The 24,332-nt window shown below is 40.0% G+C and overlaps 1 protein-coding gene across 41 annotated transcripts; it reads right to left on the reverse strand.

The window, feature by feature from the left end:
- Positions 1-358: 358 nt before the first annotated feature.
- On the reverse strand, positions 359-21,841 carry LOC6559705 (patronin). 41 transcript variants are annotated; one of them, XM_032734872.2, is made up of 25 exons: positions 21,742-21,841; positions 20,552-20,908; positions 15,747-16,058; positions 15,594-15,682; positions 15,398-15,533; positions 14,956-15,206; positions 14,777-14,877; positions 13,584-13,736; positions 12,096-12,200; positions 11,502-11,705; positions 10,645-10,707; positions 10,336-10,482; positions 10,135-10,264; positions 9,702-10,068; positions 9,522-9,623; positions 9,025-9,171; positions 7,005-8,711; positions 6,709-6,945; positions 6,443-6,641; positions 5,734-5,808; positions 5,399-5,470; positions 4,663-4,767; positions 2,892-3,086; positions 1,503-1,785; positions 359-1,434 (listed from the first exon to the last, which is right to left on the reverse strand). In XM_032734872.2, exons 2-25 carry the CDS (start codon positions 20,579-20,581, stop codon positions 1,290-1,292), a joined length of 5,355 nt encoding a protein of 1,784 aa, XP_032590763.1. In that variant the 5' UTR covers positions 20,582-20,908; positions 21,742-21,841; the 3' UTR covers positions 359-1,289. The 41 variants fall into 41 exon arrangements, with proteins under 41 accessions (XP_032590763.1, XP_032590765.1, XP_032590769.1 ...); XM_032734874.2 differs by having other exon boundaries at positions 9,702-10,065; positions 21,516-21,841; XM_032734878.2 differs by having other exon boundaries at positions 7,005-8,615; positions 21,516-21,841.
- Between the last annotated feature and the right edge of the window lie 2,491 nt (positions 21,842-24,332).

Below are 24,332 nucleotides of genomic sequence, written 5' to 3' on the forward strand. Positions count from 1 at the left end.
AACAGCCACTAAAAGAACTCAGTTAAAATTATAATACGGATAAAGGAGTTAAAAAAAGTTTGGTTTTTATTCATGTATATGCATGTATGTCAATAAAAAAACAGGATGAGTGTCAATTAGGGTCTAAGGTGCACGGTTGAGCGGTCTAAAAAGTGTATAAGTTTTAAAACAGAGCATATAGACAATAAATTCTATAGTTCGATTGATGGCAGTTTTACGCTAACATGGTGAAATATCTGCGATTTCGAGGTCCTACCGCTACACTTGCAAGATTCCCTGGCCACAGGCACAAGGAGGTTGTGGAAGCCAATCCCAAAAAAATAAATATATAAAATACATTTGAAAAAACGACTTAAAATGAAGTGTTTTGAAAATATTTAGTGTGTTTTTGATCAGTGTAATACAACTTTTAGAGTCCGATTGCATTTTTCATTGGAGCATCTGACTGTATTTAATATTGTTAAATAAGTAAAATAAAATATATTAAAAAAAACACACACAATTTTGTGTTTCCATAGAATTTGTACAACAAAGACAGCTTAAAATGTCAGCCAGTTAAAAGTCTTTTTTTCAGTTTGTTGCATAGGTATATATGTATGTATCTCTGTTTAAATATTAGTTGTATTATTTCTTTTTAAACTCGCATAAAAAGTAAATATTAATTAGTCTTACAAATAAATAGCTAGTGGCGTTAAAATTAGTGTCGACTGGCGAAATTAGTTGTGGGCCCTTGGCCCCTGACAGCGGCCCTCTCACAATATCCGCATCTGCCAAAGGGTAGCCAAGATTTCGCATAAAAAACTTCATAACAATTTAAAACAAATTAATAAAATAAAGATTTTCTACAATATCTGTGTTGTTCCGTTTCTTTGAATTTCGTGTGTGTATTGTGGGAGTGTGACAAAAATGATTAAGTTATCCGCTGGATATTATTTTGGCTTTTGTGTCGGGAGTTATCTATTGAGTTTGTTTTCGTTTATTTTTTGTTGTTTTCTTCTTTTTTCTAGCTTTCTTCTTATGTTGGATACATTCCAAATCGCATTGTTATAATCAATACTATATATATCTATATATATGTTTTTTTTTTTTTAAATTCCAATTTGTTTACTGTCGCTCAAACGTGTGCAGTTAGTTATTAAGCCATAATATGCTGTACCCTGCCCAAAACCCAAGTACAGCAATCACTCGGTGCCGTTTAAAAAAACTCTTTTTAATTCGCAGTTGACTTTTAGAAGATCGCTGATTTTCAGTTTTCAGCTATGCGCAGTTGTTGCTCGATACTCTTGGACTTAAATCACAAGTGCCATATCCTTTTTACTGGGCAACTGCACCCGCTTGCCCTGCCACAGCGAATTGTGTATTGTGAAGGCGTCTATCGTGACGGTCAGATGCTTTGTGTGCACCTGTGAGAAGCATTTGCCACCTGAGTTGTATCTGCAAGCGGGCGAGATTAATGTTAGAATTGCCAAAATATACAATTGAAATGTAATTGGGATACTCACTTGAAGAACTTATCGAACATGACTTCGTCGACTTGACTAGGTCCCGTGCCGTACAGCTTTGTCACTTGATCCGTCTCGGGCATATAGCTGTAGAGGGCGCGGAATTGGCAGCCCGCGTCACGGAAGAGTACGAGGAAGTGTTTGGCCTCCGAGCGTGCAATCTTTTCCAGCACTTTCTGTTTCGCCTCACGGTTGACGGCGCCGGGAAAAACGCAATACTCGACGGCGTTTAATATAATGCCGCGATTCGATTTGGCCGCTGGTTGCTTATATAGCTTTGGACCTGTCGATTAACACAATTCAATGAGTTATGTTCAATCTTTGGTTTAATTGAGTTGATTGTGAATTTCTACTCAGTGTTAATGGCAAGCTTCTTAACTTCTGTTAAACAATAAAAATGGATTTGAACTCTTTTCGTTATGCAAACTGGAGGCTACGTGCAATTTGAGCATACATTATATCAACACAGATATTAAGACTTGAGCGAAAGCTACAGGTTACACTGAGCGAATTTCAATCTTGCCAATTCTTCGTTGAACCTGCAGCATTCGAGGGTACTTCAAAGTGTAATAGGTCCATTTTCGAAGTTGATAAGCTTGCTAGACGAATTACGCTAAGAATTACCCCCCTCAAGCGCCGAATTAATTATATGTATGCAAGTACTTACATTTTCAACTAGCTAATCTTAATTGACTACTAAATGCGAAACATTCCAAAAAAAATTACAAATTAAAACATAATTTCAACAAAATTATATAGAAAAAAACTTAGAAATAAATTGCTTGCAATTTTGGATTTGATTTAAATAATTTTTGTTGTTAAAGTCTGCAAATATTTGAAGCGGTTAATTGTGCCAATCTGGGGGTTAAGTTGAATTTTTTTTTATTTATTTGTTTTTGTTTTTTTAGTGGTATTTAAAAATACTACTTGTATATGGGAGACACATCTCCGGTTTGACTATCGAAGTCGCGGATTTGACGGCGCAACGGAAGAACGAATGGATTGTTGCAATTGCATGTTGAAATCCCTATGTACACAATACACATATGCAGAAAAACGGAAAAATCATATATATGTACGAAGGACTTATGTAGTTGATAAAAAAAACCATAATAAATGTAGATCAAACGAATACCAATTGGTATGATCGAAAAAAAAGAACACTGAACTCAACTGAGGAATGAATAAACAGAGAACTAAAAAGAGACAATACGTGACATAATTCGTATGAGGCGTTCCAAGTGATGTATATATGTATGAAGAACCAATATGTATATATATGGTGTTTGTATGTACGATTATGATGATGGTTGTTTTGTTTGTTGGTTGGTTGGTTGTTGTTTGTTGTGGATGTATAACTGAGGATTCTGATTGGAACTAAGTACAAACCCGAGTATTCCATGATTGCATTCGCAGTTAAAGAGAAATCGCTTGATCCATCATCAAATCCGCGACGCTTCGATAACAAACCTGGCGGCAAAGAGCCTGGTCCAGAGGGTGATGGCATATGCCTACCTGTCGCCGTCATTCCTGGTGACGGTGCGCGCCGTGGTGGAGTTGCTCGTCCCAGTCCCGAATCTGTGTCTAACCGGTAAGCGGGGATATCGAGGCGGTCAACATCAATCATCATCAATCACGCATCATCATGCATCAACACAGCCACATAAAAGCAGAGCACCAACAACCAGAGAGACACCAGATACCGACCAGGCAGAGAGACACAGAGAGAGAGAGCGGGGCAACCCAGTTTCAGAGTTGCCAGCCATGCGGTAAGTTCATTCGGTTGATGTGGTTGCATTATTGATGATTATTTGTTAGTCGCCACCGGATGACGTCGATGGGAGCGATCGAGCGATGAGTGGTGTTAAGGTATTATATTTTTTGTTATCGAGTTTGGTTATTACATTTCGTTTCACATTTGTTGTTAATCAATCAATCAATCAATCAAGAGTTCGGGGGTTTTTTTGTACACAAGTTTTTGAATTGAAAGAAACGAGAAAAAAGAAGAGAATGTGTGCATTGAATTTAGTTAAACAATTTTCTTTTTAAATCGTTCAAAATGTGATAAAGTTACTTAAGGCCTAAATATATGAGCTGAATCTGAATTGTGCGTGTGTATGTGGTGTGTGTGTGTGTGGGTGGTTGTGAGTGTGCATATTTGTGTGCGAGTATGTGTGCGTGTCTGAGTTAATTCACAATTGAGGAAAAAACAAAGAATGGCAATCCTGTTTCCCAAAAAAGCGGACAGTACATGACGAAAGCAAACCAGAACCACTTCCGAATTATTGGACAAGTTTGCAAACTTGGCCAACAGCCAGTTTAACAAATACGGCCCAGAAATACGGCTAGAAATACCGCTACCGCTTCCTTTTTTTTTATCATAGTCATAACGAATTAGTCAGCAAAGAAAAAATTAATTAATAGAAAAATTAGAACCATAAAACCTAATATATCAAGTACAACTAAAAACTAGTTAACAAAAATTTAACTTTAATTAGCAAATTGTTTTTGAAATATTGTATATTTATATATAGGCAAAGGAATTCATTGATATTATTAATTTTACTGTATTGAAATTCAAATTTAGCATTATAAATATGAATATATTTATACAAAAAATTACTGGCAGAATTGTATACAATTTAAACAAGAGTAATGCAGATAATACTATATATTAATATGTCGAGTTTATTTTTTTAATAATTGATTTCATAGCGAATGAAGAAAAGCTAAGGTGATATATTTCTTCTGCATCACTCTTAAGCTAAGAATAATAAAGTTATAGAAAAATAAATAACTAAAAAGAATACAAAAAACTGCCACCAGCGAAATATAAATTGAGATACGCAACTAAAGATAAAGTTTGATTGAAAATAAAATAAATGCAAATATTTCAACAACTCAGACTAATTAAATAATAAAAGAGAGACAGAAAAAAGTGAATCTGCCACCAAATGCAGTAAAGAGACAAAGACAAAGCAAAATTACTGAGACCAAAACCAACAGACAAAAAAATATAATATATATATTATATTTAAACTATTACACAAATTAAACATGAAGTAGCAGGAATCGAGTAATGATAGATAATAGAGTAAAAGTAAAAGGCAAGCAGCTGTTTTTTTTTTGTAATTTGTTTTAGCTGTGAAACGCTTCTTACCGCACAAATTCATTAGCGAATTGGACTTTCGGCCACGGAAATTAAGGGTGCTCCCCTTAGCAACTGATATACGCGACAGGGTGCGGCCCCTTTCGACAGCAGGCTCTGTAAAAATTGGCACCACGGGAGACACGCAAGAGCCGCAAGTGCATAATACGATATATATATTGATCAAGTTCAGTTTCTTACAAAAGTTCATCATGAGTCACAAACACAAAATATATATATATATGAATATGCAATTGAAGAGAATTTATATGTTGACCCCAAAACCAACAAGTGTTAAAATATAATCAAAAATTAGAAATAAATATCCAGAAAAACCTGCCCTTTTCACCCACAGCGTTTACCAAAACTCACTGGCAATTTTCCCCAGTGCATATGCTTAGCAAAAATGTGCGTTGGCAATTAGTATAATTAATATTTAATTTATGTTAAGTATGCGTTTTGTTTATAACTAGTTTTAGTTCGGGTGATTTATAGCGTGATTTTCTAGCGCTAAGCACGCGTTAATTGATAATTATTTAAAAAAAAAACAACAAAAAATAATAATTAAAAGTTGTGTATTAATTGAGCCACAAAGAAATCCAAGCCAAAAATCAAGTTTTTTTGTGGCTTTTTTTTTTTTTTTGGGTTGTTGTTAAACACAAACTAACCGATAAAAGCAAGAGTAGAAAAACCAAAGAAAAGAAAAAAAAAACTAAAGAATGCTTAGTACTTGTTACCCAGCACCAACCTCTGGAAGTTTTGTAAGATCCCCGTCGTCCAATCGGAGTTGAACTTGTGCTGGGATAGTCGTCGGGTGACTCTGTTGAACGAGATTAGTAGTTATGACTTAATGTAATACAATTCTTCTTCTTCATTGCAATCACTACTGTATTAGTTAAATATAATTAATTAACTAAATCATATCCAAACCATAATGCCCCCAAACCAAAAACGTGATAATTATAATAATAATTACTAATAATACCAGTTAACGCATGCTTAAAACAAAACCATTAACAAAATGATATTAATAAATGGTAATCAAAAGATGAAAACAATGAGAACAATTCAAACAGAAATTACCTTTAACAGTGAGGGAGTCTTGCGAGCCCCTATAAAAATCTCTTTTCATTGAGTTTGAGCTTAGTTGACCGTAGCCTGGACATATTTATGGGGCAACCAGGTTTAAAACAAAAACGAAAAATTCAACAAATTAGCAACACAAATACAAAAGTAAAATACGCTTAAGAAAACAAGAGCACAAAATTAATTAAATAAACAGAGCAGCACAGCAAGTTCGACAATGCCGAAAATACACACACACACACATTATACACAATTTGAAAGATATCTTTGGTAAACATATACCACAATTTTGAGAAAATAACATATCGGCAATCCAGACTTTGTTTCGAGTTCTTTTCTGGATAGCGCACGAGTGAAATCAATTGAACACTTGATCATACAAAAGAATATAATAATATATATAAATTAAAGGGAATATTATCAGCTAGTTGCTTGGTTATCAGTTAAAAAGCGGACGAACAATATATCTTAGTTACAGATTGAATATATATTATATTCCGAAGATGTGTCCTTTGAATGTTTCAAGACTTCATTAACAATAATGCAGTACAAGCAGTTGTACTATCTAGTAGATTTTTAAACATTTTTTTTAACATTAAGAACACGTTAGTATTTTTAAAGAAATATTCCAAAGAGTTCAACACATGTGAATATTGTTGATGTGTGTACAAATTCGAGAAGTGGCCGAGTTTAACCGAGCGCTCACCGGTTAGATTTGAACTTGAGCCTTTCTTGCCCCGACTGGAGAGGCTTGAAGCCTCACTGATATCCACGCTGGCATCGTCGACGTGAATAGTTTTGGGGCGTGGCCTCGTCACACGCTGCTGTCTTAGACGTGGCGTGGACGCGTTCGATGACTGCGGCTGCAGTTTCACATGTAGATCGGGCCGATCCAGAACTTTACCCTGCAATACAACAATACACAATATGGATTAGTATTTGCAACTGTTGATCATCAAAATTGTGACTCACTTCTCGCTCGGCCTCTTCGATGGCTTTCTTTAGTCTATGTTGTTCCAATATGGCCGCACGTCGTGCCACCTGCTCCTCCTTTTTGCGCGCACGTTCCTCCTCCTTTTCGCGCTCCTTTTCTCGCTTCTGCGAGCCCTCGATCTCCTTGCGCGCTTTCGCCTCCTCCTGCTGCTGCCGGCGCTGCAACGACAGCAACATTATCTTCTCCTTGCGTCGCTCCATTTCGTCCACAGAATCCTGCAACCAATAAATATGTTTAGCTGATCTGTGAATCTCTTACATGTCAAGGTTCTTACCGGATCCAGATTGGCCGTATCGACGCCGATGACCAGCGCTTTGTTCTTGGCTGCCTCGGCGCTGCTGCTGCTGTGCTCGGCCCTGAGTCTGGAGGGGGAGAGCGGCTGCTGCTGCAATTGTTGTTGTTGCTGTGGCTGATTGGTGAGGTCCTCAAGATGCCGACGCTCGGATGCCATGCCTGCTGGCTCGGCCGCTGATACGGCCATTTGGCGCAGCTGGATTGGCGGCTCGTCAGTGTATTTGTTGTAGGTGGCATTACCGGGCGTAACGCCGGCGGCGAAGGCGTTGTTGTTGTTGATGTTGTGCAGTTGACTTAGCGACTCACGCTTGAAGACAACTTGGTTGTCGACAAGATCGCGGCCTGGTTCCTTTTTGGGCGATTTCTTGGCGCGCAGCGGCGGTTTCGGTCGCTTCGGTTGATCGTTGTCGAAGGATATGTAGAAGCCCTTCTCGGCCTGCTGCTCCTCACCGCTGCCACCAGAACCACCACCACCGCCGCCACGCGGATCCTGAAAACTGTTGGCCTGAATGGAGGGGCGCGACGGCGACGGTATGCGGTAAGTGAGATTCCCGCTGGTTATATTTAGTTTATTGGAAATCAGCTCGCCACTATCGTAATCCTCGGAGCTGCTGCCACGTCCGCTGTGCGCCGCTGGCATCTGTTGCTGCTGCTGCTGTTGATGCAATCGTTGCTGCTGCTGCACCACAAAATCGGAGATGCGTGTCGACTGCATCGATTCGATAATGTTGCGCTCCAGCTCGTCCACATCCTCCTCGTCGCCAATGAAGCATATGCTCTGTGGCGCCATCATATCCTCATGCTGCCCCATCGCCATTGCCATTGCCTGCTGCTGCTGTTGCTGCCCCATTTGCCCCATATTCGCACCCTTGGGCGAGCGATTGTCGCGCAGATTCGTTAGGGATTGCTGACGCTGAACACCGTTGGAGTTGCCGCTGACGGACTGCATGCGTTGCACGTGTTGCGGCGACGATTGCATTTGGAATAGATGCTGCAACTCGCCACCACCGCCGCCACCACCTCCACCACCATTTTGATGGAGCACAAAGCCCTGAGAGGCGCCAGCGCTGGAGGGCGGTCGATTTGGCCAATTTGGCTGCTGTTGCTGCTGCTGTTGATGCATCTTCTTTTGTGTTTGCCAGGCATTCACATCCAAGAGTGGCTGTTGTTGCTGCTGCTGCTGCTGCTCGTAGGCTGCAGCTGCCGCCGAATGCGCCCAGGTGCGTCGCTGCGGATGCGAATGCTGCGGCGGTGGCTGTTGCGGCGATTCATGCAGGTAAAAGTGATTCGCCGGCTGACCGTACTCATCATAGACACTATTCCTTTGCGGATGCTGTTGATACTGCGGCTGGGGCGGAGCAGCTCCATATGGGGAGTGATTGTAGGGCGCTCCATTGTCGCTGTAGAGGCTCTGAGGCTGCATGTAATGAGCGGGCGGCGACATATACTGGCCATGCTCGTTGACATACTGCATCGGCGGCATTTGCATGGGTTGTGGATGATGATGCTGTTGTTGCTGCTGCTGCTGTTGCTGGTAGGGATCACGACTGGGCGGACGGGAATTGTAGGCGCTGACTGGCGCATTGAAGGCCTGCGGAAGATGCGGTGATGAGCCAAAGCTTTGCTGCATGGGTCGCTGCTGATAGTGATGATCAGCCAGATGCTGTTGCGAGCCATATGTTTGCTGCTGTTGCGCAAGTGGTTGCGGATGCGGTTAGAGCGAGCGGGTGAGGGGAAGAGGAGGAATCACACAGAAATTCATTCATTAAACATACAATTAGTCAAACAACAAATAAACAAATATTTACAAAACGCAGACGAGATATAAACAAAACAACAAAAAAATGGAACAAAGCCAAAATTATTAATTTCTGTTAGTTTTTGTTTGGTAATTTTGAGTGAGTGGACAGGCGGCGGCTGCGGCGGCGGCGCGGCGGATGGTGTGCGTCGTGGTGGGGTGTGCTGGGGTGGTTTTTGGTTTTTGGTGGGTGCGCGCTTACCTGATTCAGCATGTTGGCGATTTGCTGAGCCTGCATTAGTTGCTGGGCTTGCAAGTGCTGCGCCTGCATTTGACTTTGCTGGGTGGCCAGGCGGTGGATATCCTGCTGGATATCCTGCAGATTCATGTTCATAATGGCGATGCTTTGCTGTTGTTTTTATTTTTGTTTTTTTTTTTTTTTGTCATCCACACATCCAATGACCAGTGTTTAGTGGGTGTGTGTTAATGTGTGTGTTGGTAGTTGTGTGTCAATATGTTTTGTGTACAATTTGTTATGTTTGTGTTTTTTTTGTTTGTTTTTTTTTTTTGTGTCAAAGCGACCACGAACACAATGAAGGGGGAAGGCGGTGGGGGCGGGTAGAGTATAAAACGAGAGAGACAAGCGAATTAACATTTATCCGAGGGTTAAGACAATATCAAGCTTTTGCGATGGCAGAGACACATTCGAGTTGCACACAGATTCTGTGTGTGGATGCAGCGTGGGGGCGGGGAACTCACTTGGTATTTATCCATGTCAGCTGGATCGATTTCGGGCGTGCGCTTCGATTCATTGCTCATCGTCTCCCACTTCAAGACGTCCGGGCACGATTCCAAGTCCTCCTGAATATGCGACAAGAACAGCGATATTAATACATATATTTTATTATAATTTATTGTTATCCCAAACGATGATACAACCTGGCAGACCTTCTCCTGATGCCGCTGCACAGCCATTTCAATTTTGCGCTTATCCTGCTCAATGCGACGTCGTCGCTCCTCCAGTTTCATGCGCATCGTCGACAACTTGGTGGCATTTTCGATGGAGCGCAAATCATCGTCACAGATCTCGAGTTGCCAAGCGGCCGGGCTCGCTGGCATGCTGCTGGTCGATGATTTACGCACGGGCGTACTCTCCGGATCGTAACCAGTGGATCTGGCGTCATTGAAGTGCTCGTGTGCATGGCTGTAATCCCTATCGATGGAATGTTGCTTGTTACGCGCCGGCAACGGACTGCCCGCATTCGATAGATTATGTGCCGAAACCGTGGGCACATTATCCGCACTGCTAATTAAGTGAAATTCCGGCGTTAGTAGAATGCTTCAAATTGATTAACTGGACAAGGCTACTCACCTTGCCTGTCGACGCATTGAATACTTTTCCGTTTCGCGATCCTGTTTCTCGGAACCCGAATCCGTATCGTAGCCCAACTGCAGCGTGCCACGAGCATCTGCCACAGAGGAGCGCACTGCCACAGCAGGCTCTGCAAATAGTAGAAATAGTTGAATATTAACTGCTTAGTTAAAAGATGTTGATGTTGAGTGTTGTACTAACCCACACTTGTGTTGGACAGTTTGCGTTCCCTGTCCCGTTCGCGTTCGTAGCGCGTGCCCAGCGTATTTAGTTGATCCTGCGAGCCGCCAAAGTTCTCAATCGTCAACTGTGAATCTTCGCTGGAGGAGTTGCGTCGCGAGCGACGACCTGAAACATCATAAGCCATAATTAGTTGAGCAAATTAATGGGAAAACTACTCGCATTGGATAGCTAGTTGGTTAACATAATCTTGGGCACATTCACATCACACACAGACATACGTTGCACACGGGAAATGGAAAACAGCGACTGTAGAGATTTGTAGCATACCTGCAAAACTTGGACGCCGGCTCTGTTCCCAGTTACTCGGTCGACCCGCAGCGACAAAATCGCCTGTTTCGATTGTTGATTTGTGAATAAAACGAATAGCATAAACAAATATAAGATATAAGTAAGCTAGACAACAAATTAAAACACGCCAAAGAAAATGAAAAGATGAAGTTACAAACACAAAAGTGATTATGCGAAACCAAAAAAGAAAAAGTTCATGCAAAGCACTGCACTTTAACAATATCTCTCTAATCCTACAAAATACATTTCTTTCCACAAGCGAGATCTAAACAATTATTGTGTAGTCGTGTGTAATAAAAATTAATCATACATTCGTATGACATATAAAGTAAGCACACTTTAATCATTATCTTTACTCTATCAAAATGTTGGATCCTATAGAAAATAGTTGATGGCTGAGCTGAGTCGATTGTTCAGAAAACGTGTTTAGTATTTTGAAAAGCTTGTTAAACGACTCCCTTAACAGCTTTTGCCCTCTCAGACGGCTGAGTTTAGTTGTGAGCATTTCGCATATGCTTTTCAATTCAATTAGATACAGTTATTAAACAAGTCTGCAGCGCAGCGTTGCAAGCTTTCTGACTACGTGTGATGAGCAGATTAACAGTAAAAATTGCAGTAATCTTACTTGTTATCTGGCAAACGGAATACGATTATTTTTTCGTTGTTAATGGAACTAAATAGAAACAATTTCACAGATAAAACTGCATTATTATGCATGAAACTTAATTAAGACGATCTGAGGAGGATTTGGCGGTGAGTGGGTGAGTAGGTGAGCAGGTGGAGCAACAACAAAATAAATGAAATATGCGTTTTAAAGAGTGGCAGCGAAACCAAACCTCTCTCGTCTGCCTTCGATTCGACATTGTTCTTTTCTTTAGCCTGACGCAAACGAGCTGGAACCAATGGCTCCTGTTGCTGTTGTTGTGACTGTTGCTGATACTGCTGCTGTTGTTGCTGCTGATGTTGCTGCTGCTGCTGTTGCTGTTGCGAGTGCATGGATGAGAGTGTGGTAATGCCACGCGACTTGTGCACGACGAACGCTGCTGGCCACATGCCACATGCCACATGCGAATCGAGCGAGTGATGGCGATGCCGATGGCGAGACGTCGAGGTGAGGCGTGGTTGGTGGTTGTGGATTTGGGAGTCAGTTGGGCGGAAAGGCGCGCATTTACAATTGTTGGTTGTGGTTTCGGTTTTTTGTTATTTTTTTTTTTACGTTGGTGAGTGGTTTTTGAGCATGTGTGTGCGGGTCGAGTTCGGTGGTTGCGAGAATAAGAAAGAAACAAAAGGAAAAAACATAAGTAAAGAAATATATATTTGTTTTTTGATTTTTTTTACGGGTTTTAGGGCTTGCAAATTAAAAGATTCAAGTGCAGCAGAAAAACAAATGTACAAAAAATAGAAGTGTTTCAATTGTTAACATTAATTACCTTCGCCTGGATTGCCATCAAAATGATTTGATTGCATCGTTTGATATTCGGTGGGCGGAGTTGTTCTGCGATTTAAGCCGCCGCTAAATGAATTTGTGGGCGGAACTAAAAATACAAAAGATAATTCAAAAACAAAACATATAAAACACAGTCCCATAAATCATAAAATAAAAGCATCACGCAACATCAAATAAGCATATTAAAATTGTGAAAGCAAAAATGTATATACAAAAAAACAGACAGTAAATTCGACTTTCGTTGGGGTTTAAATTATATTTTATGGTAAGCAGAACTGGTGCAAAATTTTAGTAAAAAAATGTATTTCATTCAGTCTTAAGAAAACTAATAAAAATAAATAAACGATTTATTTAAATCGGAAAACTATTTGAAATGTTCATTTATAAATTATCTACTTGATATAAGGTTATAACTATTTGCTAACCTTTCAGTTGCCTTCCGTTACCTGAGCACCCATTAAACTGGTATGTAATCAAGTCATGCAAACTGAACTAAATGGCAGAAGAAAGCATCTCCGATCTCGGACATTATATATATTGCTGATCAGCATCAAAATATGCGTCTTTCTGTCGAGTACTGAGACTATAAGAACTGGAGACTTCAAATTTGGTATATAAATTCTTGAATACCACACACAAATCAAGTTTATTTTCTTTTGTTGATTACTTTCTCCATTTTGCGTCATTTCGATACAAATCGATTAGCGATAGCAATAAAAACCCCAATTTTAAGATATATCCTTCTAATCGAGTACTTCTATATCTTGCTATAATATGGACCATAATATTTCCCCAGGGCTTATAAGGTATATAAGAATAAAAATCCGATTAGATTAAGTCTCTCAGCTAATTTCACAGACAAAAGTTATCTTTTTCATTGTTTTGCTCATCTATATTTATTTACTATTTATTATATTTTAATCAGTTAGATTGGGTTCAAAAGGGTGCAGAAAGTGCAGCGGGATATTTTTGAAAACAATGTCGAGATGTGTGCCACAAGTGTAAGCAACATTCAATTCAAACTATTTGCAGGTGAAGATTCTTTTCTAGGGTGAAATTATCATCATAATACGATGTTGCAGATGCACAGATCTGCGTTGTTAGTAAAACTTAAGTGCTACAGTTATCGATTTGCGTTTTTGTTTAGTACATAATTGCAAGAACAAAGCGGCAGCAGAGTGTGTAGGGGGGTGGTGGGTGGTTGTCAATCATGAGAACAGGCAAACGAACGAACTAACAATTATAAACAATCAACAAACAAACAATGAAAATGCAAAACGTTCACGTTAAGAAACAAGGAAACAACAAACAAATGGAATTGAAGAGGGGAAAAGTAGGTTTGAGGGTGGCATTTGGGGCGGGCACACACAGAAAAAAAAAAAAATTACACACAGACACACAAAAATCTGTGGATTTCTGGTAAGAGTCCGAATGAAAAATTAGCAATTAAGAAGAATTGAAGAAGTTAAACCTTGAAACGGCGGCCGATTTGAGGGGGAGCCAATGGGCGGCTGGTCAAGATCGCTCCGTAAATCGGGTATGGGCGTTACGGGCGGCATTGTGAGCCCACGTCGATGACAGATTCCGTGCTCATTGGCGCCCAGGTGCCGCCTGGCGATGACTTCTACATATATATATGCATATATATATATATATATATATATACGTGAATCAGGTGCGTGAAAACAGATCGGTCAAAAGATACAAAGTTGTTGTTGTTGTCGTTGTTGTTGTAGTCGTGGGTGGTTGTTGTTGTGGTTGCATGTGTGTGTATATATATAGAGAGAGAAAGAGCATAGTGTTAAGACCCCATTTCAGTTGTGGCAATTTGTGGTTTTGGTTTGCACAAAGCGTTTTGGCACATAAACAAAGAAAGAGAATCAAGTTTTAAAAATCGATTTTATTAACTTAACTACTTTGTATTGCACAGTTATGATGATCAAAATTAAATGAGTGCGCATCAAATTGATCGATGGCGATTGACGATGATTCAGTGATTTTTAATAATTTTTTTGTGATGCGAGGGCAACCGCTGATTTATTGGGAGTTGAAGGTGAATTCGATTTAAACTGTTTGCATTACTCTAATTTCTCACTGCTTTTCTACTACTATTGCTGAGTGTGCGCTGCTTGAAAGCAAATTGAGTGGTGTCTTCGAATAATTGTGTATTGATATATTATAACCTACACTTCGATAATAGGAATCATAGTCATCAGTTCTTAACAAGCAGTGAGTTTATCCTCTTACCTAACATTGCTTATATGCTCCTCAAAGGATACTCAACTACAGTTTGTTTGTTTGTTCTTGGGTAAAACTCAAAAAGTTTGTTCGAATTATTTGTACAAAATTCCTATTGATAATGAGGCAGCCAAATAGAAAACAATATTTGCAGCGTAAAGAAACAAAAAGAGTAAACGTAAAAAGATGCAAAAGCAAATCAAAGGCGAAAGATGCTTGTGGCAAATTTATATTCACAGCGAAGACGACGACTACGATGACGACGACGACGACGACGACGACGATGAAGACGACTAATAATAAACATGCCCTGGATGGAAACACACAACAAGGGCCAAGGGATGTGGATACTTGGTAGAAAGAGGTCGATTGGAATGCGATGCGGTGCATTGTTTGGAATGTTCGAATATGGACTGTGCTACTTACCCTGCCCATCCATGCCCGGATAGCAGACACATTTCGCCGGATGTATCTCGAACAGATTGAACAAATCCGTCAGCAGCAAGACCAGATTCAGTTTCATTGAGCTGTCGAAAGCGAAACAGAAAGTTAAATATCAAACAACAATATAAATTTCGATTTGGGGGAATGCCATTTCAACTCACCCTCGCATATAGGTGATGTCCTCGGGCGTCATGTGGAAGACACCGTATGGCAAATGCTTTTGTGAAAAACTGCTCACCAGCAGTATATTGTGTATGGAGTCCTCCACTGCCGGCAGATAATTGATGCGCACACTTGTCCACGGCACCACCTTGGGACAGTAGTAGGAGATGAGCAGCGCCAAACAGATGCCATCGCACAGATCCTGAAAATCACGCACGGGCGGTATATCCGGCGTCTGCAGACGCGTACCCTGCGAAAATTAACAAATCAAATAACTAATTACTCAGGTAACCTTTTCACGTTCATGATTTAACAACACAATTATTTGAAAACAAGTTTTAAATTACGATTATTTAATTTGAAGCAAACGTTTTTGAAATTAGCATTTCTGGTTTCTATTCGAATACACACTTCTTTAAGACATCTAAAAATAATTCTTACGATTTCATCCGGCACACTTGACTCTAGCTCCTTGACAATGCGCTTCTTTAAGGAAGCGCACGCGTGCGATATCCAGGCGAGTAGGCCATGCTCATAGTTCTGGCCCGGAGGCACCTGATAGTTGCTACCAGATATTCTGTAAATAAAACAGAGCCTTAGTCAAGTAATGTATATAAAGAGTATTCTGACTGCTCACCTTCGAATAGCTGACGTGACGCGGTCGCCCGATGATATTTCCTTTGCATACAGAACCATCAGCGATTCTATCACAGACATGTGGGCGTTCTATGAAATGATTTCAATTTAGTTTGGTTTTGACTTTCGTTAAGTTGATTATTATTTGACTTACAATTCGCAACGGATTCGTTTGAATTAATACCGTTTCGGTAATGGGCATATCCGAGGACTCGGCAACGGGGACACCCTTGCGCGCTAGCGTCTGTAATATTGACCAGTGATTTAAGCTTTGGTAGTTGGGATCGGAGTACAGATTGGACAGCGTCTGACAATAAATTGTCGCATTGCCCAAATCGACAACGATCTGCGGCTTGAGGCGCTCCTGGTTCTCGTGATCGCGATAGAACGGCTCCTTCAGGTTGTCCGGCACGCGATTGTTGAACGCCTTCGACAGCAGCCATTTGACGGAAGCACGTTGACGAGCCTGCCAAATGAGACAGAAACGGGGTGTTTTAGTGGATGTGTCTATTTTGTTGTCTAATAAACATAGAGAGAAATGAGAGACCATTGTTTTGACAGCTATTCACATCAATCCTGACCCAAATAGGCCATGACTTGAAATGATGTGAACCAAATCTAGGATTTTAAGCAGCGAATTTCGGTTCCATTGCAATCTGATTATTTGGCTTAACGATTTCGATTTGATTCCCTGATTTCATCATTCAAAAATCGTAACAAAAGCAATATTTTTTAAATACATGTTAAAATTAGTTGCATTGAACAATTTGCGTCCAAATTTATAACTCTATTTTCTTGCTGTTTTAATGATTTGATTAGCAAACAAAATTAAAGCTATAATTGCTGTTAAAAAACAGCGCAATTTGGTTGAGCATGCTGCATTCAATTTAACATCCGGCCAAAAGCACATTTTTTGTCTGTAAGAAATTACAATCGCTGTGGAGTAGCCAAAGTCGAAGAGAAATAAACCTTCCAGTGCATTTTAATATTGTAGCAATTAAGTTGTGCACTCTGCAGTTTAGTCTGAGTATCTGTATGTGGATCTGTTGAATTGTATCTGTATCTAAGTATCTGTGCTGCATCTATGTGTGTGTGTGTGTGAAGCCATGCGTACAATCTTCAATATGAGTTCGATAAACTCGCTGTGTGTTTGGCTCTTGGCGTGCGCCGTTTCTTCAATGTGTCTGTCTGTCTGTCAGTTAGTCTGCCTATCCGTCTGTCTGTCTGTCGGCTTCAACTGTTTGGATGGTCACTCAGCATGAAAAAGAAGAGGGAATGGCCAGACCGAAGGCATAGTTGCTGTTGTTGCAACTTTTAGAATCTCAAGTGCAACAGCAGAAGCAGAAGCAGAAGCAGCAGCAACAAAATGCATCGTCAGTCGGCAGAGTGATTTCAATTTGCAACTGCATTTTCCACTAATCATTTCGACACACCACAGTCTTCACATTCTCTCTGCCACACAGAGCAATCGGTGCCCATTTTCGTAGAAGCAACTTGAGAATAGCCGCTTATTAGTTTTTATTTAAGGCTCCTTGTTCTCCAGCGTTTCGTTCAATTTTGTAATTCATCATGGCATCTTATTGGTGTGGGGAACACAAGAAACAATCTGACAGACAGGTTGAACGAGGGAGAAAAACGACGATCAGTTAATTCACAAGACTTTGGCAGCCAAAAGTGCCGCTCAGATAAGAGCCAAAATTCCTTAACTGTGTTTCTATTAGTCGTCGTCTTATCGCCCAAATGAATCAATTTTTTCTTTCTTTTGTACATACACATGTTTATAGCTTGATGTTATGTTTGGAATGTGGCGACGACTGATAAGTAAAGTGTAAATTGTGTTTACTTTCGCTTTTGGACAATTTATACAAATTGTATTTAATTAGGCATTAAATTTGAGGACGACATCTTATCAACGTTTGGTCTGATCAATTTCAAATAATATATAAAGGAAAGGAAAATAGATAGAGACAGATTTTTAAAACATCTTATCTTTTTTTTCTGATAGGCATGTAAAAGTGCCTAAAAGCTACATTATAAGATAATAAAGCTTTTTAGGACTTTTAAACGACAACTAAGCGAACAAGAAGAAAAGAAAGTAGTTGAGTGATTCATATATATATAAATGTATATTATCTTTCAAAGCTTTTCTATGAACAGTTGTAAATATTTGTATTTTGATAAAACTCGAATTGTACAAGGCAGGCGAGTGTGTCAACCTCAGATTCATGATATCGAAACTATAATCGGAGAGAAACATTTCCTGTTTATCTTTTCACATTTTTGTTTTTGTAATAAAAACTATTTTAACATTTTTCGCTCGGATTCGAGCATATTTAGGTAAGCAACAAGGTCAATTTATATTGACAATAGATGTTAATGTATTCCGAACTAAATCAATTCTGAATTTAACTTTGAAAAAGCCAAATTCCTTACAATTTTAAAATATGCAGCTTTGACGATTGATTTAAAAATTGGACATGCAGTAGCTAATGATCGATATTAAGCATAAGTATTTAAAAAAAAAAAAAATCCAAAAATGAAAAATCGATAGATATGAAGTGAGTTGAGTTGTCGAGCAACAGGTTAACATTAACGTGTCAAATATGTTTGTTGGCGTAGGTCGCAGACCGTTGTCGAACTCTGCGAATTGGCCAATACCAGTGGGCAGAGATAGAGAGACTTATTGGACAGGTGGACAGATGGACACACTTCCTGCGCAACCAGTTTCTCTTCTCATGCACTTTCCAACACACAGTACACGGCGCACCGCCAACGACAAACTGCACTTTTTTTAGTTGTTGTTGTATATGTGTTGTTTTTATTTTTGTTTTGTGTGTGTGTGTAAGAGTTACATAAATACTCGTAACTCAAATTTCGAAAACGTAAACATTTCAGGCTAGAGCAGCAGCAGCAAGAGCAACAACAACAATAACGACAACAGCTATAAACAGTGGTAATAAATCGCTTCTGATTTGGACACCCACATGGATGGCATAGTTTTTAAGTTGAGTGTCGCTTCACACACATATTTTTGTATGTATACATACATATAAGTGCATGTACATAAGTGCTAATGTGTGCGTCTGTGTGTGAGTGTGTGTATTTTTGAGCACATGCACGTTTCATATGGGAATGCTCACAATTCAAAAATTGCGGCTTGGCGCTATTTATGACTTTTTTTCTATTTTGTCATTATCTGGCATGCCAGACAAATGCGACGATGGGCTAAATTTAAATGCAAAAGGAGCACAAAAAAATTCGGAGCTTCGCGGAATGAAGACAACGTGCGCCTGCGAGAGAGGGAGAGAGAGCGAGAGAACGCCAGCAATCGTTTGAAGCTGTCGATTAAATTTGATATTGGTTTCTTTTTCTTTTTCTTTGTGTTTTTGAAAGCCCATAATGCGCTAATTGCTTAAAGAGCTTAGCAGAAACAGCAGCAGCAACAACAATAAAAACAAGAACAACAAACGGAATGGCAGCTAGATAAACATTTGGAAACATAGTCGATTGTGTGCTGCTGCTGCTTGTGAGGCGTTTAACTTTCTAGGCACTTTTTTCAAAATTCATTTGTGAACGAAGGGGCGTACAAGCAGAGGGGGAGGGGCGGCCAATACACGCACGCAAGCACACACACCCTGCTATATACAGTGTCTCACAGTTTAAAAGACGCAGTGTCTAGCCAAAAATTTAATTGCCTGCCATAAACTAATTATTCAATATTTTGGATATGTTTTCAGTTTTAGACTAATTTTAATTAATTAACTAATATTTTAATAAAAACTAAAGTTAATTTTTCAAACGTGATATAACATAAAACAAATTGGCATTTAAACATTTTGCGTTTGTTTCTTTGTTTAAACCTTATAGCACTTTAAATTTTTTGCTAGGCACTGCGTCTTTTGAACTGTGAGACACTGTATGTGTGTCTTTTTTGTATGCATGTGTTAAGCCGAGAACCTCCGAAGGTTGCCAAATTGTCAAAGAGTCAAACAACAGTCAGAGTTAATCAGTTACATTTTTGTCTCTCTTTCGTGCGTTAAACATGCACACAAACATACACATACTCATTCACATATACATATTCAAATATGAATTTAGTACAGTGGTGATTCGCAAATAATTCAAATGTTTGGGTGCGCCAAACTTTCTATTAAATAAATATGCATATTATTTATTATCGTACTTAACATTTTTCTCCTTCATTTTTTAATTTAAATTTAATAATTTTTATGGACAGACTTCAAAGTTGTTAATATTTGAGCGATCACTGTACACTGTGTTTTATAAACATAGCGATTAGGTCATGCAACAGCAGTTCAACAACAACAGCAATTTACGCAAAGTGGCAAAAGCGAGAACATTTTTTCAAGCATTTTCCGGCTGTGAGACCAATTCATGAATGGAGTTTTAAAGTTGATTGAACAGCAGCTGAAGCAGGCAGCGGGGGGTTGCCTATAAAAATAAAACGCAGCAGCTGGCCACACTGATAGCTCTGGCACTGTTGCTGCTGCTGTTATTTTGTTGTTTGCATTGGCTTTTAAAAAACCAGTCAAACGGTAAGTAGGTGTCGGTCGCATATTAAGGCGCTTTAAAGCACTTGGCCGGTCAGTGGGAGCGGCGACGACGACGTCGGTTACCTCAGCACACCATTTTGGCGAAAGAGTAGGTGGCTTGAGCAGCGAAGTCAGCGTCGTCAAAAGCCGTTACGCCTATGGCCTTTGGCAGAGACGCTGGCAGCGTTTGATGAGCGCATTTGCAAAGGCGTTAAAGCAAACTTGAACGGCGACGGCGACGACGTCAACGTCAGCGTCGCAGTCGCTGCAGGAATTTTAATGAGCGCGATTTTTAGTTTGAGAGCACACACACGTACATACAAACAAACTTTGTTAGAAGCATGTATTTGGGCATGTGTGTGGGGAGCGGGGAGTAATGACTTAAAATATATATTTAGATGTTTACCTGTCGTATTTCCTGTGTTTCGGCATCCATGTTGCAGATGACACGATGACACTGCACTTTACTACAGTTTTACCACGGCGTAGAGGCTTTTTTGACTAAAGTGTTGTTGCAGTTTACAGTTGCAGGCCGACGTCGGACGGGATGACAGTTGACGGTTGACAACACTGGCTGTCCGACGCCCAGTCTCCGCTGCACTTGCAGTTCACTTTTCTTTCTTCGCTGGCCAAGCGCGCTTTTCTTGTTGTTGTATTTTCCACACTTTCCTTATTATGTCTCGCTCTCTCTCTCTCTTCTCCTTCTTTCTCTCTTTTTATCTTTTTCTCGAGCTTGGAATTTTCACTTCAGCCGTTGAGCAGCCTAAAATCACGAACACACACATTTATAAATATATATTTACAGCAGTCAATGCATAAATATTTATAAGCACTGTTACAATTTTCGAATTTTTTTTATTTTTTGCAAATTAATTGCGCGCACGCATTTGCCAACAACTCGCGCAGCGCACAGCGAACAACAACAACAAAAACAAAAATTCACATAAAAAAGCATAGAAGAGAAGAAAAAAGAAAAACTAGCAAAAGAAAAATGTGAATCATTCACTGGGCGAACTTTGCAGTGGGCGGCAACAGGGGTGAGGGGGGACAGCTTGGAACTGTGCTTGGCACAATAAGAGAATAACAGAAGCAGTGCAGCAGCAACGGAGGGCCAGCGGCAGAGAGGTGACAATGATTTTTTTCTTTTTTTGTTGCCTGGCCACACAGCATCAGCTGTTGCAATTTGGGGTCACTGTTGACAGAGAAATGCAATTTTTGGTTAGGTCGCGTCAGCAATCGGCTAATTAGTGCACAATTATTGCCGTGGCAATTGCGGTTTTTTGCAATTTTCCACTTTTCCGCGATGACAGGCAGTATAAAATATGAAAACATTTTTCTTTTGACTTCGTTGTTGTTGCTGTTGCGCTCACCATTGTCTCTCTCTCTTTTATGCACAATATGCCGTCAAATTGGTAGACACTGTTATGCTCTTCGCTCTCATTGACGACAAGGCGTATGATGACGATGACGGCGACGTAGGCAGCGACGCCAACGTTGACGTCAGTTTGTGAGCAGCAGCGAAATGGGGACCGAAAAATCTAACAATGTGTGCGTGGTGCACACGCACATTCTTCTTAATCTATGCATTTGCTTTACCGCCTGATTTCATACAAATGCATTTTACACGCTCCGCGCTCGCTTTGTAGTTGATTTTACACAATTCTATTTGTTTCAAATGCACGAAAGATCGAATAACAACTAGCTTCTTCTCTTCCAAAATTTTCTCTGTGCGCGAGTATTGAACAACGGCGAGAGGCAGCGTATGCTAACACTGAAATTTATCAGTTCGCTATCGGCCAACCGCCGCAAACTATCAGAACTATATGGCTAAAATATCGAATCATGTGAATAAATCACAATCGTATATTTGATTCAAGTTTCAATTTGAGTTCAGCGATATATTTGAATAAATTTGAACCAGTTGCACTTCCCTTTAATATTTTTTAGTTATTCATATTTTAAAATTAATTTGCTTATTGTGTAGTTTAGTAAGAATTGTTGTTTAAAAACATTATTTTATTTGCTATACAATGATGAGAAACGTGACTAAAATTCGTGTGGGTTAATAAACTTTGCGCTTTTGCTAATACTTTCTCCGAGGCTGCACTTGACGCAGGTGTGCCCAAAATTCTGCAACTGAGCGGATACAAGAGCGGAAAGTTGTCTTTGTGGAAATACCACCAATTGAGAACGTTGTAACCATCGCAAAGTGGCACTTGAAGATCGGAATATCTGCGTATTTCCTTAAGGATCATATCCTCGGGCGTGTGCGCGGTTACAAAATCAGAGAAGAGGTCATCTTCCACCTCCTGCTTGACGGTCGCTAACGTATCACAATTTTGGCTGCTCTCTTGGGGACAGAAGCGTTTCATTAACATCCTGCATTTCTCAATTGTCTGATTTCTTTCGGTCCGTGTACATTGAAGCAATTGATTAGTTGGCGGAAACAGAAACATGGCCATCTTATGAAATTCGACAATATGATTTTGCACCAGTGATTCCAGGAGATCCATCAGTTTGAGCTTCATATTGGACTCAACTGTAGTTTGACTCGGTTGGCTGCATTGTTTTCGCAGTCGGTGCAAATGTGGTATGACCAAATGCAAAGTTGGCAAATTTTCATCCTCCAAGGTTCGGCAGCATTTCTCAAAGTGTCCAAGAAGATTGACAACCGAAGAAATTTCCTGTTGGTTATGACCACTTATATCACCGCATAAATTGATAAGCTCGGTCCAATGGGACTCGATAGACTTTAGCATGTGGTAAATGCTTTTCCATTCGTTTGGCGAGTAGTTGACCAATGGCGTCTCCAAGTTCAAGAATGCACCAGAGTTTTCCATATATTTAACCAGCTCCTTGGCTTGATTTAACATATCCTTCAGAGCGTCGACTTCCTTAAATGCAGATTCAATGACATTGCCCAACATTTTGCTAATGCAATTCACTTGCCCTTCTCCGATGATGGCATCTCGGATAGACTCACTCGATGTCACAAAAATGGGTTTATCTTCCTCCCACACGCACTGGAAATCACTCAAAATTGTATTGATTTGTGTTTTCAATAGAGAACCTGCGATAAAATTTTGATTAGATATAATGTGAGATATTCTTCAAATATATTCAATCGAATTATTATAGATTCAATTTGAAATCATTGTTAAAAATTAATTTAAATGTAAGTCATAGATTCAATTTGAAATGATAGTTAAAAACCGATTTGAGTGCACACAATTCAAATATTGAGTTAAAAATCTGATTCATTAAGTAAAAGGTCAACGTTTTTGTTCGAATCAATGAGCAATAATTCTGTTTGAGTTATTTAATTTTGATAATTACCTGTGCAGGACTCCGCATCCTGGCTGGCAACTGTGAGCAGACGACTGAATAGCTTACCATCCTTGATGTAGTGCATCGTCAGGCAAAGCTGCGTATTCTCCATGGAATTATCTGTTCGGGTGTTGCATGTGATGCTGAATCCATTTATCCTTGCCACACACACATCCCGGCGCACCTTCTCCAATTTGTCTTGATAGCAGTTGTATATATTCGCAGTTATGGCCGCTGTCTGCGGCATGAGATCATCCACTTTGATTTGGGTACCAAAATAAGCGCCCAGTTCAATAAATAATGCTGCTAGCTTCCTTAATCCGGTGTCCTCGAAAATATCCAAGGCTCGGCAATTCTCGACGGCCCACTCGGCGAGGGCTTGTGCAAGTTTCCCCTTTGTGTCCTCATCATCCAGCAATGCGTCGGAACTCTTCACTTCATCCAGTGGATCTAAATCAACGCCATAATCCTGATCTTCAGTGCTCATTTCAAGATCACTGGATATTCGCTTATTCCCATCAGAGCCTGTTTGGCCAAAATCAATGGCATTTCTGTAGCACTTGTGCCTAACCAAATTCGAAGTGCTGCCGTGGAACTTGAAGATACTCGGACATGATCGGCAAACCACATTCCTGAGTTCCGTTCCATTTTTATCCACAACCCGGGAAAATACATTCCACACTCGACTTCGACTTCGCTTGGAAATCACCTTAAATTCGCCAGTTTCGATTTTTGATCGAACTGTTGCCGTGCTGTAGCAAATCGACTGTGTTTTCATTATGTGCTTGATTCTTGAAATATTTAAATATTTATTAAACATGTGTGATTAAATGAATTGTATAATTGCGCTCACCATATAC

Source organism: Drosophila grimshawi, unplaced genomic scaffold (assembly GCF_018153295.1).
Source record: "Drosophila grimshawi isolate 15287-2541.00 unplaced genomic scaffold, ASM1815329v1 contig_1367, whole genome shotgun sequence".
In the NCBI taxonomy this organism is placed as follows: Eukaryota; Metazoa; Arthropoda; class Insecta; order Diptera; family Drosophilidae; genus Drosophila; species Drosophila grimshawi.

Bases quoted from the DNA above. Each gene is read 5' to 3' on its own strand.
- LOC6559705 (XM_032734872.2), bottom strand. From the start codon at position 20,581: ATGGATGCCGAAACACAGGAAATACGACAG. The intron at 3,087-4,662 runs GTAAGAAGCGTT...CTTACCGGTTAG, and splicing joins TTCGCTAATGAATTTGTGCG to ACACAGATTCGGGACTGGGA. The intron at 1,435-1,502 runs GTGAGTATCCCA...GCCCGCTTGCAG, and splicing joins ATGTTCGATAAGTTCTTCAA to ATACAACTCAGGTGGCAAAT.